Source organism: Argentina silus (genome assembly GCF_951799395.1).
Source record: "Argentina silus genome assembly, chromosome: 10".
Taxonomy (NCBI): domain Eukaryota; kingdom Metazoa; phylum Chordata; class Actinopteri; order Argentiniformes; family Argentinidae; genus Argentina; species Argentina silus.
The window spans coordinates 7,646,749-7,662,977 of record NC_139664.1 but is presented as its reverse complement, the minus strand read 5'-3'; the positions used below and the strand labels follow the sequence as shown (position 1 = coordinate 7,662,977).

Genomic DNA, 16,229 nt, shown 5'->3' with positions numbered 1-16,229 from the left:
TAGCTTCCTGTCTGAGTGTGAGTGTGTGTGACTACAGTGTGTACATTCTGAGTGATGTCAGACCTGAACTCATCTCTACATTGAGCACATCAGACTGGTGAGTACAGCACCTTTATATATTCCTCACACTGATGACAGAAATGGACATTTCTTGTCAAAATAAATAACATAACTCACTATTTATCAAGTAATACTTTGTTCACTGCTTCAGTGTTAAGACTGAAGAGTAATAGCTGACTAAGCTGGTTGATGAAGGCATATATAGGTAAGATAGAGAAATAGGACAGGTTTGGAGACGTGATCATCACCATGATCATAGAGCCCAAAAAGATGTAATAATATGAGTGCAGTCCTGCTGTAGCCTACTTGTTGGTGGGTGATAACACAAGAAGAGCTCAAAACTGACGTTAAATAACTGCCATCATTTAGTTGTTGATTTCGTAATTGTCAGCATTGATGTTTCTGCATGCGATACTGTAAAACAAACCTGTTGTCTTACTATTTATATAAAATAGATGTTGACTTGATAGGTGGAATACCAAATGCCTGAGATAAATGCTTATGTTTTTCTGAATGTAATACGAGACTAGACAGTGTTTGTGCCATTAAACTATAAGGCAAGAGTCATAAGCAGTGGGCCAAGTAGTGTGAATGTGTACAAACATAAAAAGACATACACTATAATCTACATTCAGTATAGGATTGATTTGATGACATCATTTCTCAAACACAGAATAACCCTAACCCTTCAATGTCTTCAATGGAGATTTTCTATTGAAAGTGTGATTTAGTACAGGACTAGGCTTAATCTGTGTCCGGGAAACAGTCCCATACAGTAATAAGTCTAATCCTAGACTAAAAAGCAACTTCAATGGAGATTTTCTATTGAAAGTGTCATTTAGTCCAGGCCTAGGCTTAATCTGTATCTGGGTAACCGCCCCAAAGTCTAACCCTAACCCTAACATAATGAGATGGCTGGCATGTTGGTGTGTTGCTTATGCATTATTTTGTGTGAATGCTGTAAGATTAATGCTCAGTGTTAACACACAACAAATTATAGCTATTGTGTAAGTACAGAAAGGTATGCAATTTCAGCGGCAGCTGGTGCACGTTCATAGTCTGGTACATTATCTAGGTCTAAATACTGTAACATTCACATACTTACAGCTGTAGTGATGGCAAAAACATCAGCCGCTTGGTTCATACACATACATACTGTAGGTAAATAGGTCACAAGACATTTCTACACGTTTTCAGTGGGTCTCATCGCTAAAATGTTTGGGACCCATTAGAGCATGCACAGTATGTATCCTTAGGCCTATCTTGAGGTTGAATGAGGAGATTCACAAACGTAGTCACATCGTTGAGTCTAGGGCCCTTGGCCAAGGACATTAGAGTAGCTGTGAATGAAAGGACACGCATAACACATTAAGTGCGTAGTGTAGGTACTTTAACAGTGGTTTCCAACCTAGTAAGCTTTGTGACCCACCAAAACCCTTTTTCGAATGTTCCTCTTCACCCATCAAATAAAAGCAATGATATTTCTGGAGACAGCGGAGCCCAGAGCCGTGATCCAGTAGGAATTGGCAATGATCCACCAATGGTCTCAACTTACCATTTGGAAAACACTGTAAAAGCTTACTCTAATGGTGATAATATTTCACATGAAGAGAGTGGTTTATGAAAGATACTACTAAAAATGGCCCATGCACTCAGCCCCTAAAAGGCATTTTGTATGTTTCCTGTTGATGGTCATGAGAGCATACGTAACAATCATACAATTGCGTAAGTAACCAGAGTAATATTACTGGTATTTAGTGGTAATTCTGGCACAGAATCTGAACTTATGTTTGTGATTAAATTTCTCTATTATTTAATAGGGTTTTTTTGCTGCAGAAAAAAACTAAAACCTCTATGCTTTAGTGTATAGTCAACAACCGTTTATTTGCTTATAGACTGCTTAGAAACCATTCTAAAATGGTTGCACATTTTTGTATAGGCCTATTTTTTCTCTCAATATTATTCATTTAAATGAGTAAATACATGTCAAAATAATTTATGATCTTCAAATGCAAATCATGAATAACAGGCCTTATACATGTATTTACATATTTATGTAATGATTAACAAACAATGTAATAGTGTTTATAAGCAGCTTATAAGCGGACCTTCAAAAAAAGTGTTGTAGACTGTATCGTCTGTACTTAAGAGCAACGGTTTATAGAGAATGTGAATGTGACCAAGGGCCAACATCAGTGTCGTCCGATCTCTGTTAGCGCAGTCCTGAATATGGTCTCTCGGGCCACAAGTTCAACCTAAACTTTAATTGAGAATAAGATACCAGTCATTCATAACCAAACAATATGCATTTATTAAAGTATATGGTGCATACATTTCATTTACATTGTACCAAATGTTAACTGTTTTGTAACGCGTCCTGTGTACATGTCTGTATGTTGTATTAAAATACAAAACACAATACGTGTTTATGACTTGATATTGAATAATCATCTATTCATACCTCAATCTACCGTGTAAGATGCACAGTAGCAAAGGACCCACCATTTTAATGCCTAGAAATATCACTTACACCTGAAGGACATTGAGGAGCTTTATATTGCCTTATACAGTTTGCACCATGACTGCATCTATAAAGTTCTATAAGTATTTAGGGTTAGGGTTGGGCTATATAAAGTTCTATAAGTATTTAGGGTTAGGGTTGGGCTATATAAAGTTCTATAAGTATTTAGGGTTAGGGTTGGGCTATATAACCCTACATATTGTAAGAGGGCCATGTAAAGTGTTTCAGAAAAATCTATTGTTGGGGAAAAATCACTTTGTAAACTCAGCAGTTGATTCATGGATTAAACAAATGTGAGACGCGCACTTTTTAACTTTCTGAATCGTGTCTTCTAGGCATTAAGTGTGTGTCTTCTGTACATTATGTAGCAGCATCATGGGTAAGCAGTACAGTGGACACAGTGGATACAATATACAGTGTATCTTGTTATCTTAATCATGATAATGAAGATAATTGATTGGTTTTATATAGTATATAGTAGTAGTATATAGTATTTTCCAGATACTTCACATAACATGGTGGAAACTCTCCCCTCTGCCATGTTCAGCACCCACTTGTTCATGTGAATCTGGAGTAGCTTACATACTGTATACATATTGTATGTATATTTTACCCTATATTTTGGTCAACTCCTGCAGTTGTGTTTGTAAGAAAAAAAAATTGAGAACATCCTCAAGCAGTGCCAGGTGCTTCCTCTTATTACTGTCACTCAGAACATACTCATATGTCTCCAATACTTAGCAGCCAATATTTTTCATAATGAGACACAAGGATTCCCTCTTTCATAGTTTCACAAAGAACACAAATAGCTCTTTCTCTCAAACAATCTGTCTTGCACTCACTCACTCACTCACTCACTCACTCACTCACTCACTCACTCTCTCTCTCTCTCTCTCTCTCTGTTAATTAGTTTATTCAAAGAGAAACTGAGATATTTTGCTTGACATTTGTTCCTCCCTCCTTTGTTTCCACTTGCATCTTTACTTTGGCAGACATAAGTCATGAGGGTGATTACAAAACATTAATACGTCTTCCTCCTAACTTTGAATATGTCATATGGTTTGTTTGAAAAGAAAAACCCCACGCATTAAAAGATGCCTTAAAAAATCACAAACAGTTCCATGTCAGTTTTGAATTATAGACAGAAACCAAGATTTCGGTCTGCAGCTTCATTATAAGGCATTATAAGGAATTTTATTACTCGTTTTATTTACTCCTTTACATAAAAAGTACCTCATCAGGTGTGCAGATACAGTATGTATGTTGAAACCGCTCTCAGACATGTTTGAATACAGATTTGAATACTTGCTAAACACATGTTGACAATACACATACATAGCTAATGTGGGAGATTTCAGGAACACAGGTAACACTTTACAGTGGTCTTTTACTGCTCTGATTACTGTGTAACAAGTGTTGTGATTACTCATTGTTGCATTGTACTTATGATAGTAAATTATGCATATGTTTAAGACTTACTAAATACTCTATGAAGTAACAGTGAGTATACTGCAATATCACTGTTATAGTACCTACAGTATGCAGTAATTACAACTCTTTTTAAAAGTGTACTTTGGTAATTACACAACAATAAGAACATTGCACCGTAAAGTGTTGTGTACTGCATATTTACATAAATCCATCACAACAATAGCATGTAGAGACAGTAAAAGACAGAAAGAGAGGAAGAAAAGACATGTATGCACTTATGAAGGCAACAGTTTCACAATTCTATAGTTTCGCAAGGTCTTGAATCAAGGTCAATCTTATGAAACGTGTTGTATGTATTGTAACAGAAACATTACATTTTCCCAACGATTGAACAAAATGTCACCTCTATATGATTCTTAACTTTTCTTTCCACTGACATTTAAAACGTAGTTTTTAATACATCAGAAAAGTACGGAGCTCATTGAGTGAGAGAGAGACAGCAAAACATACCAGGTACCTTTCCATCTCCCTTGGCCTCAGTTCTGCTGCCTTCCTTGGTAATCAAGCACACCACACAGCAGCTCTAAGCTGGCAGACCATTCTTCATTATGAGAGAGAGAGAGAGAAAGAGAGAGATAGAGAGAGAGAGAAAGAGAGAGATAGATAGAGAGAGAGAGAGAAATTGCATAAAGAGGGAAACCCAGTGTTGGAAAGAGAATGAGGGAGGACATAATGAGAGGAAGCAGGGAGCTCTCGAAAAAGTGAATCACCCCCTATTTCTGTATATTTTACCCCCTACACTATCTCTATTTCTCTCTTTCAGTACTGATGTGTGGTGTACACCGCCTTTGTTAAGTCTCTGACTAACGAGGGAGTCCTCACTCTCAGGTGTTTTCCACCTTAGAGTTATGATGCCTGCCAAATCGAGATAACTGTGCTAATGTGTTCTCTCAGACAGAAACATCCACCGTAGCCCATAAAGCTCTGTTACGTGCTCTCAAAGTAGTAGCATGTTGATAAACCCTCAACGTCGAGAGAGAGAGAGTGTGAGCAAAACATACATCAACACCTCCAGAAAGACAACGTTGTTAAGTCTAACCAAAGGGTCGATTTTCGTGATCATTTAGAGATCTGTAGAGAGTGAAGGAGGGCAAGGCAGGGTTCAGACCCTGTTTCATCGCAGAACAGAGCGAGGCAAAGAAAGAAAGCATGAAATGGGAAACCTCAGAGAGTGAGATGAGACGTGAGCGACTTGTTTGTTTGGTCCTTGTTGTGGTTCGTTTCTCTTAACCACCTGAGCAGTGTGTTCCTACAGTACAGTTCAGCTCCTCTGTTGAACCCTCACTAAGGCTCCAACTTAATAGCTTCAAGAACATTGAGGCATTTGTGCTTAAATGTTTGTAGTCAAAACTCACTTCGTCATCTGATGAGGCACTGGGTAGATAAGGATACCTGTAGCATAATTTGACAGTACCCCAAATCTCAAATGCTCAAACATTTAAGTAGATCTTTGACAGCTCTACTGCATGTTGCCCATACCCATGTATGACAGGCATTGGTACTTCACTTAGAATGCACTCTTGATTTGATAGACGACCTCTCTTTTCTCCTCCGCCTATTTCTAAGTTTACGCAGTTACAGTAAAAGCAGAAATCAGCGCTATACAGTAAAGACTTAGTCCCGGGTAGGTTACCGGTACATACTAGTGAGAAACAAGGTCAAGGGGACTGAAAGAAGACTTTTTATTGTTGATATTCCGACATTCGTAGGACTGACAGCTCTAGAATTTCAACACCATAAGGTAAGCACATCTTAGACTCGTGACAGATTTAGTTACTTGCTCACGTCTCAAGTAAGGCTTTAGTCCTCAGGGAATAACTGAATGTAGTAAGAACTCAGAGATCCAGGTGATGCATGTGTCCCTGGAGTTTTACTCGTAGTATTGAGTGCAGGCATGAGCTTACTGAGAGCAGAGCTAAAGGCACCAAGGAGGGCATCCAGCAAAAGAAGGCAGATGTTGAACTACAGTCGTGCACAGGTGTTTATTTGTCCAATACTTAAGCGTAGAGTAGGCCGAGAGAGAGAATGAGGAGCACTGAAACACTTGATTTTAATGTTATCATAAAGGGTGCTCATTGCATTCAACGGATTAAGTCAATGATAAGAAATAAAAGCTTTGGCTTGAATTAAAATGTGTATTTAGTTTGTAAACAGAAAAGAATCCAGGCACTTTTTGATGATGGTTGAATGTTCTACATAATTCAACTACTGTATGTCAAGCCATAACCATTTGTTCTTATGAGTGACTTGGTGCTGTGTTGGTATGTCTGTATAGAGATCCAAAGCTGTCAATTCAACTCTCAAGCATACAATATTGGAATACATTTTTTAAAAAAGCCATGAACTATCCAATTGATCTATTTTGTTTACTAGATTTTCTATCCTGATCTATGTAATATTGATGAATCATTATGCAGGACTGTTTGATTTACCTCTATGAAAGCAAAAAAATGGTTTTGCTTGAACTATTTGATCATCTGTATACCTGATTTATCTCAACGACTCCTTCATGTAGAGATTACGCACTATAGTTTGCTATAGAGAAAAGTACAGAGCTTCCATACGGCCCTTAAGATTTGAACTTGAATTACGTAGATCGTTATTCCAAGCAAATGTACATTGTGCAGAGCGTAGGTTCATACCTGGAGTTTGTCTTCACCAGCATAAAGTATTATCTTGTCAAGTTTACAAAGGGTGGGGATTTGTCATTTTCATGACGTATCTTAGTTCATTATCAACAATAGTTTATATAGTGTATAGTTTTCAAACTCATCTATATATGTTTAAGTTAAGCAGTTTAAATAAAGGACATAACTTAACAAAGATCTATTTCTGTAAAGCTCAGCAGACACGCCTAAACGGCTCTTGTTCGTTTTTGTAATGGCAGTATTGGTATATATCATTTAAAAAATCGACCAAATCACTTGAAATATGAAAAGCATTTGAAATATGAAAATTCTGAATTAGTTAATGAATAGAAATGTACAGTTCTGTGTGTGCTTGTGTGTAAATACAAAACATGTGGAATCCCAAAATGGTCTGATTGCGTGTTCAGATAATTGTGTCCACTTAAAAAATGTCTTGTTAGACCTGTAAAATCATTCATGGTGCCATCTTTGTCTAGAGGTCAGTAAAAGTGATGTTTATTTCTCTCTGCTTTTACTGTTGTGGTCTTTGGTGAAAACCTAAAACAACATCTTTGTTCAAGATCTTTAAAGAAACTTTTGAAAATGTCTTGGAACCTTTTTGGCATGACAAATTAACTGATCAATTATAATCAATCATAAGATGTAGCCACTAAATTTGATTGGTAATGTGCTGTTTTAAATCAAATATCAACTATATATATCAACTATATGCTATATAAAAATACTAATGTAGATAAAACCTGTGAGCGGCAAAGAGTGGTAAGGTACATTTATTGCCGAGCGCAAGAGATCGGCAAAAGGTCTTAAAATGTAAAATGATAATGTGTACCACAAGGTACAGCAGGTTGAATAACCGGCTTCTTGAAGTATGGTACATAACCACACAAATTACATATATTAGTTATAGTTATAATGATTACTATAATGTATTTTGTATATAATCAACAGCGAAATTAGCAAGTGGCTAACTGCGTAGATGGTAGCGAAAAACTTAGCTAAGATATTCCACCCTTTCTTCAGCCAATCTAAAAGCAATTACTGTAATCTTAATGTTCTTGACCAATTATGTACATTTCCTGATTCTTTTTAGGCCAATCGGCGGTGAGGGAGGTGCAACAGGCTTTAAAAGTGGAGGTTTTTTCTCTGAAAATTATAATTTCCATCCGGCTCTTGATCATCAGCGAGGGACTCTTTTAATTCAACGCAATCCATTGTAAGTATAAAATTATCAACTATATATATCAACTATATACTATACTATATAAAAAAACACTAATGTAGATAAAACCTGTGAGTGGCAAAGAGTGGTAAGATACATTTGTCCATTATTGCCCGAGCGCAAGAGATCGACAAAAGGTCTTAAAATGTAAAATGATAATGTGTACCACAAGGTACAGCAGGTTGAATAATCGGCTTCTTGAAGTATGCTACATAACCACACAAATTACATATATTAGTTATAGTTATAATGATTACTATAATGTATTTTCTATATAACAAACAGCAAAATTAGCAAGCGGCTAACTGCGTAGATGGTAGCGAAAAACTTAGCTAAGATATTCCACCCTTTCTTCAGCCAATCTAAAAGCAATTACTGTAATCTTAATGTTCTTGACCAATCATGTACATTTCCTGATTCTTTTTAGGCCAATCGGCAGTGAGGGAGGTGCAACAGGCTTTAAAAGTCGAGTTTTTTTCTCAGAAAATTATCATTTCCATCCGGCTCTTGATCATCAGCGAAGGACTCTTTTAAGTCAGCGCAATCCATTGTAAGTATAAAAAAGTCAATCGTACAACCTGTTGACGGCATACCTGCCTTTATATTATAACAATGATACTTTATAATTGTACATTTGTGGAAGACAATGAAAATCAATGTTACTGTTATAACATTGTTATAACATTTAATTACATTTTTAAATAAGAGACTTTTCTTTTATAGAGAGATCTTACACTGTTATGCATTAATGGCAGCAAAACATTTGATCGTTACCGCACACTGTCATGACGTGTTTTATTTTACAGTAGAGCATGTAGGCCTACTCTGTCTCTCCCCTGCATTATACTGGTTTATTTTACAGTAGAGCATGTAGGCCTACTCTGTCTCTCCCCTGCATTATACTGGTTGAATCACATTGCATTGAAATACAAGAATGCCCCTCATTGACAATGCATGTGCAATAATGTAAACACATCTTTTATTAACTTACCTTTCAGCTCGTAACTAACTCTTTTGGTCCACTGATGAAGATGTCATTTAAATACAAAACAATACAATCATAGCACTTCATGTATCCCTTTATTGTGGATTCAGGGCAGTAGCGGGTGCCACATACACATATATCAACTCTAACATTTAAAATGAATGATTTGATAAAAAAATAAACATTTTTTATTTTGTATGAAGACAACATTGTCTGTGTATTGCACCTGTAGCCTATATTGCAGTGTTTTGGGATTCATAGCCAACCAATTAGAGCATCTTTAGGGGGTTAGAATACACTTGGACGTCATTATTATGTGTTGGCATACAATAGCCCGCCAAACAAGTTTTTGGGGTCACAGAGTGTAATTGGTGTCAATTTGGGGTCGCAAGACAAAAACGTCTGGAAACCCCTGCACTAATGGATACAGTCCCCTCTCTTCCCTCCCCTCTCTGCCTTGCTCCCCCCCACCCCCACCCCCACCCCCTCTCAGTTTGCTGTTGAACCTCCGCCCTGACCACAGCCATGATCATCTGTTTTTCTGGGTTAGGTCTTCAGGTGCAATCTGTCGCTTTCTATCTCTCTTCTCTTCTTCTCTTTTTTCCCCTGCATTGCTCCCTCTCTATTTTTTCAGTTTTAGTCATACCTTCCTCATAGCCCCCTGAGGTTTACTAATGAATGACCTAGTGGGGAAAAACTGTTCAAAAGATTTTATGGATGAATTTTTGATCGCGTTATCTTATTTTTCCTTATCTTTTAGGACCAAAATCCCAAATTGAGATTGGCAATTTGGAGTTTGAGTGGAAATTTGAGTTATGCACACACACCTCGAGTTAAGATTTAATATATGGTTTAAATGTCGAGCTGCACATAATGAAAACATGGTTATATATGAGAAGGGCCTACAGCCCAATATCTCTCATTAATCTGGATCTTAATATATAAATTCAAATCATAAAAATAAATATTATGAAAGCAGAAAGGCTTCATTCAAACTCATATTTCTCATCCCTCTTTAAGTAAAAATATAATAAAATTAAGTATAGAATAGCCTTAACCCCGGTTCAGATACAACAGCTGAGACAGGAACGTTTTAGAATGTATTGATCCGAACTACCTATAAAACATCACATCTCGGCTGTTGGTGTCTCCAAGATTGAACATGTCCAATCCTAGGTAACGATAACAATATATGACAAAAGATAACAATTCTGTTAACAGTTAGCTAGTTGGATCACTAATCTAATGTGAGCAAACATTTTTGCAAGGGGAATTTGGCTAGCTAACAAAATAATTTTGGCTACATAATTTTCTACAGTTGTGATCAGAACTGTGTCGCTGCGTTTTATCACAACATTCTCAAACTCGGAAGGTTTGTCCTGTCTCGCCTCAGCTGTTTGTATTTGAAACGGGCTTAAGAATGAAAAAGAGAGTAAAGGGTGAAAGTAGCCTGTCCATACATTAACAAAGCAACTGTCACTTTTACCCCTACTCCTTCTCTCTCTCTCTCTCTCTCTCTCTCTCTCTCTCTCTCTCTCTCTCTCTCTCTCTCTCTCTCACACACACACACACACACACACACACACACACACACACACACACACACACACAAAACATAACAAAGAACATTACGATATACCACACTCCTGTGCGAAACACTGGCATTGTGGTCTTTTTTTCTCTCTTCAACCGTGGAGAAATCCGCCTTTCGTGGAACAGAGGAGGAAGAGAGGGGGTGTGTGAGTGAGAGGGGGTGGAGAGGAGGTGAGGATAGGGATAAGAATCTACACCTCGCTAAATCAGGGCCCACCACAGCCTCAGCATTCGCCCTCTCTCTCTTCTACCCCATCGCACCCTCTTTTTGTCTCTCAACCAAAGCCCACCACAAAACTACGATGTTTGTCTTTTTTTTCATTCTTCCTCTTCTTCTTTTTCTCAATCTCTCTAAATCAGAGACCACCACAAACCCCTTCCTCACTTGTTATTTTTCCTCTTGTGACTGATTGCACAAGAATCGCTGCAATGTTATTCAACCCATTTAAGTAAAACTTGTTAGTCCTCAGATTACTGTTGTTGTTCTCTTTTAAATCATGTATGTATATAAAACGAAATACAGAAAGATAAAATCAGTTATGTAACTTTTTGTTGGCTTTATTGGACAAAAACAAAATCACATGTAAATGTGATTATTTCTAGAAGATGTGTCCAAATTGTTAATTTTAACAGGCTTACGATAGGTACAGAAAGGTCTCACTATACCTGGCATAAGCAGGAGGTCTCAATCACCTTTCACTGTCTTTCCTCTTCAGTGCCGAAGACAAAATGACAGGTTTTTCTGGATCTTTTCCTATTCTGATGGCCTTATTCATATCTACAATAGGTAAGATTTCAGATTTTATATATATGTATATATATTTATATATATCAATGGGGATACATAAGATTTCACCTCTTTCTAAAACTACAATAGCAAACGTTAGAAATAGAAAACGTTATTGTATCACTTTGTCCAAAATAAGCAGCCTGCATTGTACATAGCCTCTCTGTCTTACAAGGCAATTGCCGAGTATTTTCAATCCATTTAAGTTCTGTTACTCCATGTCCTCTTATTTCTGTTAGGACATTGATAATAGATTGGAATGGGGGGCCTGATTCTATATTTAACGATGGTCTACCCAGGTCTCTCTTGAAAAAGAAGTTTTGATGAGATTAAGCTGGATAAATAAAGGTTAAATAAAATAAGAAATAAAAGTATACTATGTTCTCTTTCTCAGGGGCTAAAGAAGTGGTGGTGTATGGTCAGGAAGGAGGGACAGTCACCCTCCCCTGTTCTTTAGTTGGCGAAAACAACATGTACGTGTATTGGTACGTTAAACCAGACACCACCAGACTACAAATCTTTAGCCAAAACGCCCATGGCCGACAGGCAATACGTAAGTAAGACCAATTTGTTACATTTTCTAATCATTGCTATGACATTTGGTTCTTATTTTTGTCCTTTTTCTTTTCTTACAATATGTATGTGTGCCCTGTGTGTTTTCTAGTAACTATCACCTTTTCCTATTGTGCAGCTCCAGAGTGGACAAACAAGGTGTCTCTGTCCAACACTGGCTACTCTCTCATCATCAACAACATCAGACGAGAGGACTTCACAACCTTCCAATGTGAACTGAGGGAGGGGCTTAAACCAGTCTTTGAAATCACATACAGACTGTATGAAGGTAGGAGCAGAGAAAGGGATGAGGAAATGAGACACACTGTGTGTGTACAGTCACCATCATGTGGTGGAAAAAGACACTGCACATCAACAGGAAAACAGGTCTAACCTACAGTAGAACCAAAAACAGTTACTTTGCCTGTCCCTATAATAAAACCCTTTGAATAAAAAATGTTTGTGAAGTAGAACCCTCTCTGTGAAAAAGGTTCTACATGGAACAAAAAAATTGTTCTTCAAAGGGTACTCCTACTGTGACACATTTTTCGTGTCACAATTTGTGGTGACAGTGGAAGTGACAGATAAAAAATGATGCTTAAAACTGCACCCCTCTCTCTCTCCCTCTCCCTCTCCCTCTAGTGAGCATGCAACCAGTCCCTTCATCTCTGTTGGCTGGGGAGACTCTCTCTCTTAACTGTGTCATAGAGAAGCCACAACCACAGTGGATGAAGATAGAGTTGCTGAGTCCCCAACGACAGGTCCTGAAACACAACATGGGGGTCAAGGAAGTGAATAGCTGGAGTGTGGAGAGGGTCACTGGACAACACCATGGAGAGTGGGTCTGTGTGCTGAAATATAACCGCACGGAATGGCGTGCCATCACCTCTGTTTCTGTAGTGGGTGAGTCTTGTTCCTGGCTTGAAATATGATTTTTGGATTATTTAGATTTAGAATCTTGAAATAAGACTTGTGTGTGTGTGTGTGTTTATATTTCTCCACTCCTTCTCCACTCCCTCTTCAGTCCTCAACCCCACAACCCCACAGCTCCTCTACACCTTCATCTCCTCCCGCTCCTCTCTTCGACTCCCCTGTTACATCTTCCCTGATGCTTCCTGGAAGTTTCTCCATACCAGAGGCATACAGCAGGGCCGCTGGAGCTTCACCGCTATCCCAGCAGCAGGCCCCCTCTCTGGGGCTCCACAGCAGCTCCTCTCCCTCAACATGGAAACGCCTCTGAACTGGACGGTCCTCCAGGAGAGTGGGCTGGATGTCTCAGCCCTGCAGAAGAAGGACCATGACCTCTCCCTGGGGAAGAGGAGGGTGACAGAGAAGGACAGGGGCAATTACACCTGCGCCCTGGACTTCAAAGGAGGCATCACCCTGAAGAGGGTGATACGTTTGGAGGTGCTACAGGGTGAGTCAGGCCCCATGGCAGTTAATACCTCCCTTTGATATGATTTACCCAGCTCTGTTGGATCAGTGTAAGACAGAGAAGAGGGATCCCTTTCTTTGTGATGAGCTCTGTGTCTGTAGCCACCAACATCTCTCTCTCTCTCTCCCTCTCTTTTTCTCTCTCATTTCCCTCCATTGTCATTCATACCCAGTATCAAACGATCACTGTGCCAGATCTAGTATTCCTCCTCTGGGTGTCTGTTTATTGCACCTGGCCAGGTTTCTCATCTCCCTTGTGTGGTTTATTAGGAACACTCTGTCCCGAGTGTATTGTGTCCCCTGTTTGATTCAGTTGGTAATACACTTGTCTGGCTTCACTTGTTTTAACAGGGCATAATGAGCTTTCATTCTGCCAGAATAATGTGCCAACAACAGAGAAAATACGAATCCAATTATTTTCTTTCCGCCTCTTTATTTCATTGTCTCATTTTTCATCAATCGCTCTGTTTTCTATTTCTTTCCATCTTCCTTTCCTTCTTTCTTTCTCCCTTTCTTTTTTTCTTTCTCTCTCTCCCTAGTCCTCTCTTCCCCTGGTCCAGAGGCTCTACTCACAGGTCAGGAGATCAACCTCACCTGCAGTCTTGGCCACCCTCTGCCCCCTGACCTGGAAGTGAAATGGATCCAGCCACCCTCCTCCCTGTTTCCTCTGGGCACCTCCCACCACACCCTCCTCACCATCCCGGAAGCGAGGGAAAGCGACAAAGGGAGGTGGAAGTGTCAACTGTTTAGGAACAAAACTCTGGTGACGTTGGCGGAGATTACGCTTAAGATCGGTGAGCACAGGAAGTGAGAGGGAACAGGAAACGAGACAAGAAGTGACATGGGTGTGGTTATGTGTGATCAGGGAGTCCTTATCGGTAGGGTCTGATGGGAAAATTAAACGAATGCAGATACAACCTTAACAAATACAGCCGTATGACATGTAGAGAGCATATTGAATCCCCACAGATTCTGTTGGCCCATTTGGGTATGAGTGTTGTGTGATGACCCTGTCTCTTTCGGTTGTTCTGATGGACAGAGCGAGCCCCCATGGATGTGTGGCTGCTGGTGACCATCTGTGCTGCTGCCGTCATCTTCGTCCTCCTCCTCATCCTCACCGTCATCCTTATCCGGCGACACAGACAGGTAGACTTTGGTGATTTTTATTAAATTTTAGTACATTGTTTAATTTCAGATTTGAGTCCTCGCTCTTAAAACATGATGTGTTTTTCACAAAGCTGGCTTTTTTTTTTTTTTCGGTTCTGTGTGTGTGTGTGTGTGTGTGTGTGTGTGTGTGTGTGTGTGTGTGTGTGTGTGTGTGTGTGTGTGTGTTTATCTCTTTAGGGGAAGATGATGCTGAGACGCCGCAAGCCCAGATTCTGCCGCTGCAAAGAGTGAGTGTCATTTCCTGCTCTAGTGCCTTAACTCTAAGCGCGTGCACACACACACACACACACACACACACACACACACACACACACACACACACACACTTTCAATATTGTGATGATTTTAATCCGATTTTAATCCGAAGTGATTACTCTCTCTTTCGATGGCATAGTATGAAAATCCCTGTTTCAATCCACAAAATGAATGTATTCCCAGAATTAATTTATACTCAGGGGATCATGCATATCACAGCTGTAAATTTGTTGGGTAAGATTGAGAGCTAAAGTCTGTATGCTGGCCTTGGATGTGCAGTGCTGTGCACATCCAAGCTCTCTCTTCTTTCTTCCCTTTCTCTGTCTATCTGTCATGACTGACTCAACCTAACTAGATTTGACTAGACTACAATGGAAGAGATTGGATTGGACTAGAGAAGAGAAGCTAAGAATAGAATAGGCTAGAATAGAATACGTCAGCATTTACCATTTTCCTCAGTTTTGTAATGCAAAACAAAAATCATAAGGCAATGAAAATCAACACAGGACATGTTGTTGCCTTTGGCACTATGTAGCACCTCATTAGCATTAGTGACTATAACCATGTTTTTCTCTGTGTTTCTCTGCACTGTACAGCCCCCAACCCAAAGGATTCTACAGAACTTAGAATTCTACAAAGAGAAATTCTAGAGAACTCAAACTAAGGAATCCCTTTCAAGTGCAGGACAATATCTGCCAATTTCACAGAATCCTGTGTCTCTTCTATTCCATTTGTAAAGAAAGAAAGAAAGAAAGAAGGACCCAAGAAAGAGGATAACTCAATGTATAATAACCATGACGATTGAACATTTACATATGTACATACTTTTGCTTTTATATTGTATTGCGTAACACTTTATTTTACCGTCTTAGCATCCTAGGAAATAACATTGTTATTACTAAACAATCACTTTTCTGTTTCTTACTTAAATACACCACTAAGTGGCTAAATGTGGTTGTTATCCAGCATTTGAACTGATGACCTACTTGGTATGAATTCAGGAGAGACAATTGCTACAGTGCCATGTATGAAGTACATATAGTAGGTAAACGTAGTCATAGCAATTGTAATAGGACTGTAAGATAAAGTGTTAGATTGTTTTGTGACTATATTGTATGCAATTGTTCTTTATACTGTATCCAGTGCTAAATAATCCACCTCTTTGTTCCTCTATGTGTTTTTTGATGTTATTAACTTGCAAAGTTTACACTTGAATAAAATATTCTTATAAAAGTATGACTCAGATGTACTGTGGTTCTGTCAGTGACTGGTACCAGAGTGACAGGAACCAAATGGCAGCTTTACTGAAATAGCTCAAGAGGTGTAGCTACCAATCACAGACACACTTCAGAACATGGAAGCACTCTTTTTAGAGTTGGTGTTAATTTATTTTAATTCAAAACATTAACACCCTCATGGCATTAAAGACAGAAATAGACAAATAAGAGCTGTTCTCCACAGGTGCAGCCCAAGATATCACATGAAGTTCCTATACAATTCTGTGGGTTCAACCATCA

The 16,229-nt window shown here is 38.8% G+C and overlaps 1 protein-coding gene across 1 annotated transcript; it reads left to right on the top strand.

The window, feature by feature from the left end:
* The first annotated feature begins 58 nt into the window (after window positions 1-58).
* On the top strand, window positions 59-15,948 carry cd4-1 (CD4-1 molecule). Its single transcript, XM_083679753.1, has 11 exons — window positions 59-97; window positions 7,811-7,933; window positions 11,234-11,304; window positions 11,699-11,857; window positions 11,996-12,145; window positions 12,499-12,759; window positions 12,881-13,273; window positions 13,830-14,084; window positions 14,330-14,436; window positions 14,635-14,684; window positions 15,309-15,948. The coding sequence occupies exons 3-11, from the start codon at window positions 11,247-11,249 to the stop codon at window positions 15,337-15,339; spliced, it is 1,464 nt and encodes a 487-aa protein (XP_083535879.1). The 5' UTR covers window positions 59-97; window positions 7,811-7,933; window positions 11,234-11,246; the 3' UTR covers window positions 15,340-15,948.
* The last annotated feature ends 281 nt before the right edge of the window (window positions 15,949-16,229 follow it).

Bases quoted from the DNA above. Each gene is read 5' to 3' on its own strand.
- cd4-1 (XM_083679753.1), top strand. From the start codon at position 11,247: ATGACAGGTTTTTCTGGATCTTTTCCTATTCTGATGGCCTTATTCATA. The intron at 11,305-11,698 runs GTAAGATTTCAG...TCTCTTTCTCAG, and splicing joins CTTATTCATATCTACAATAG to GGGCTAAAGAAGTGGTGGTG. The intron at 11,858-11,995 runs GTAAGTAAGACC...CCTATTGTGCAG, and splicing joins CCATGGCCGACAGGCAATAC to CTCCAGAGTGGACAAACAAG.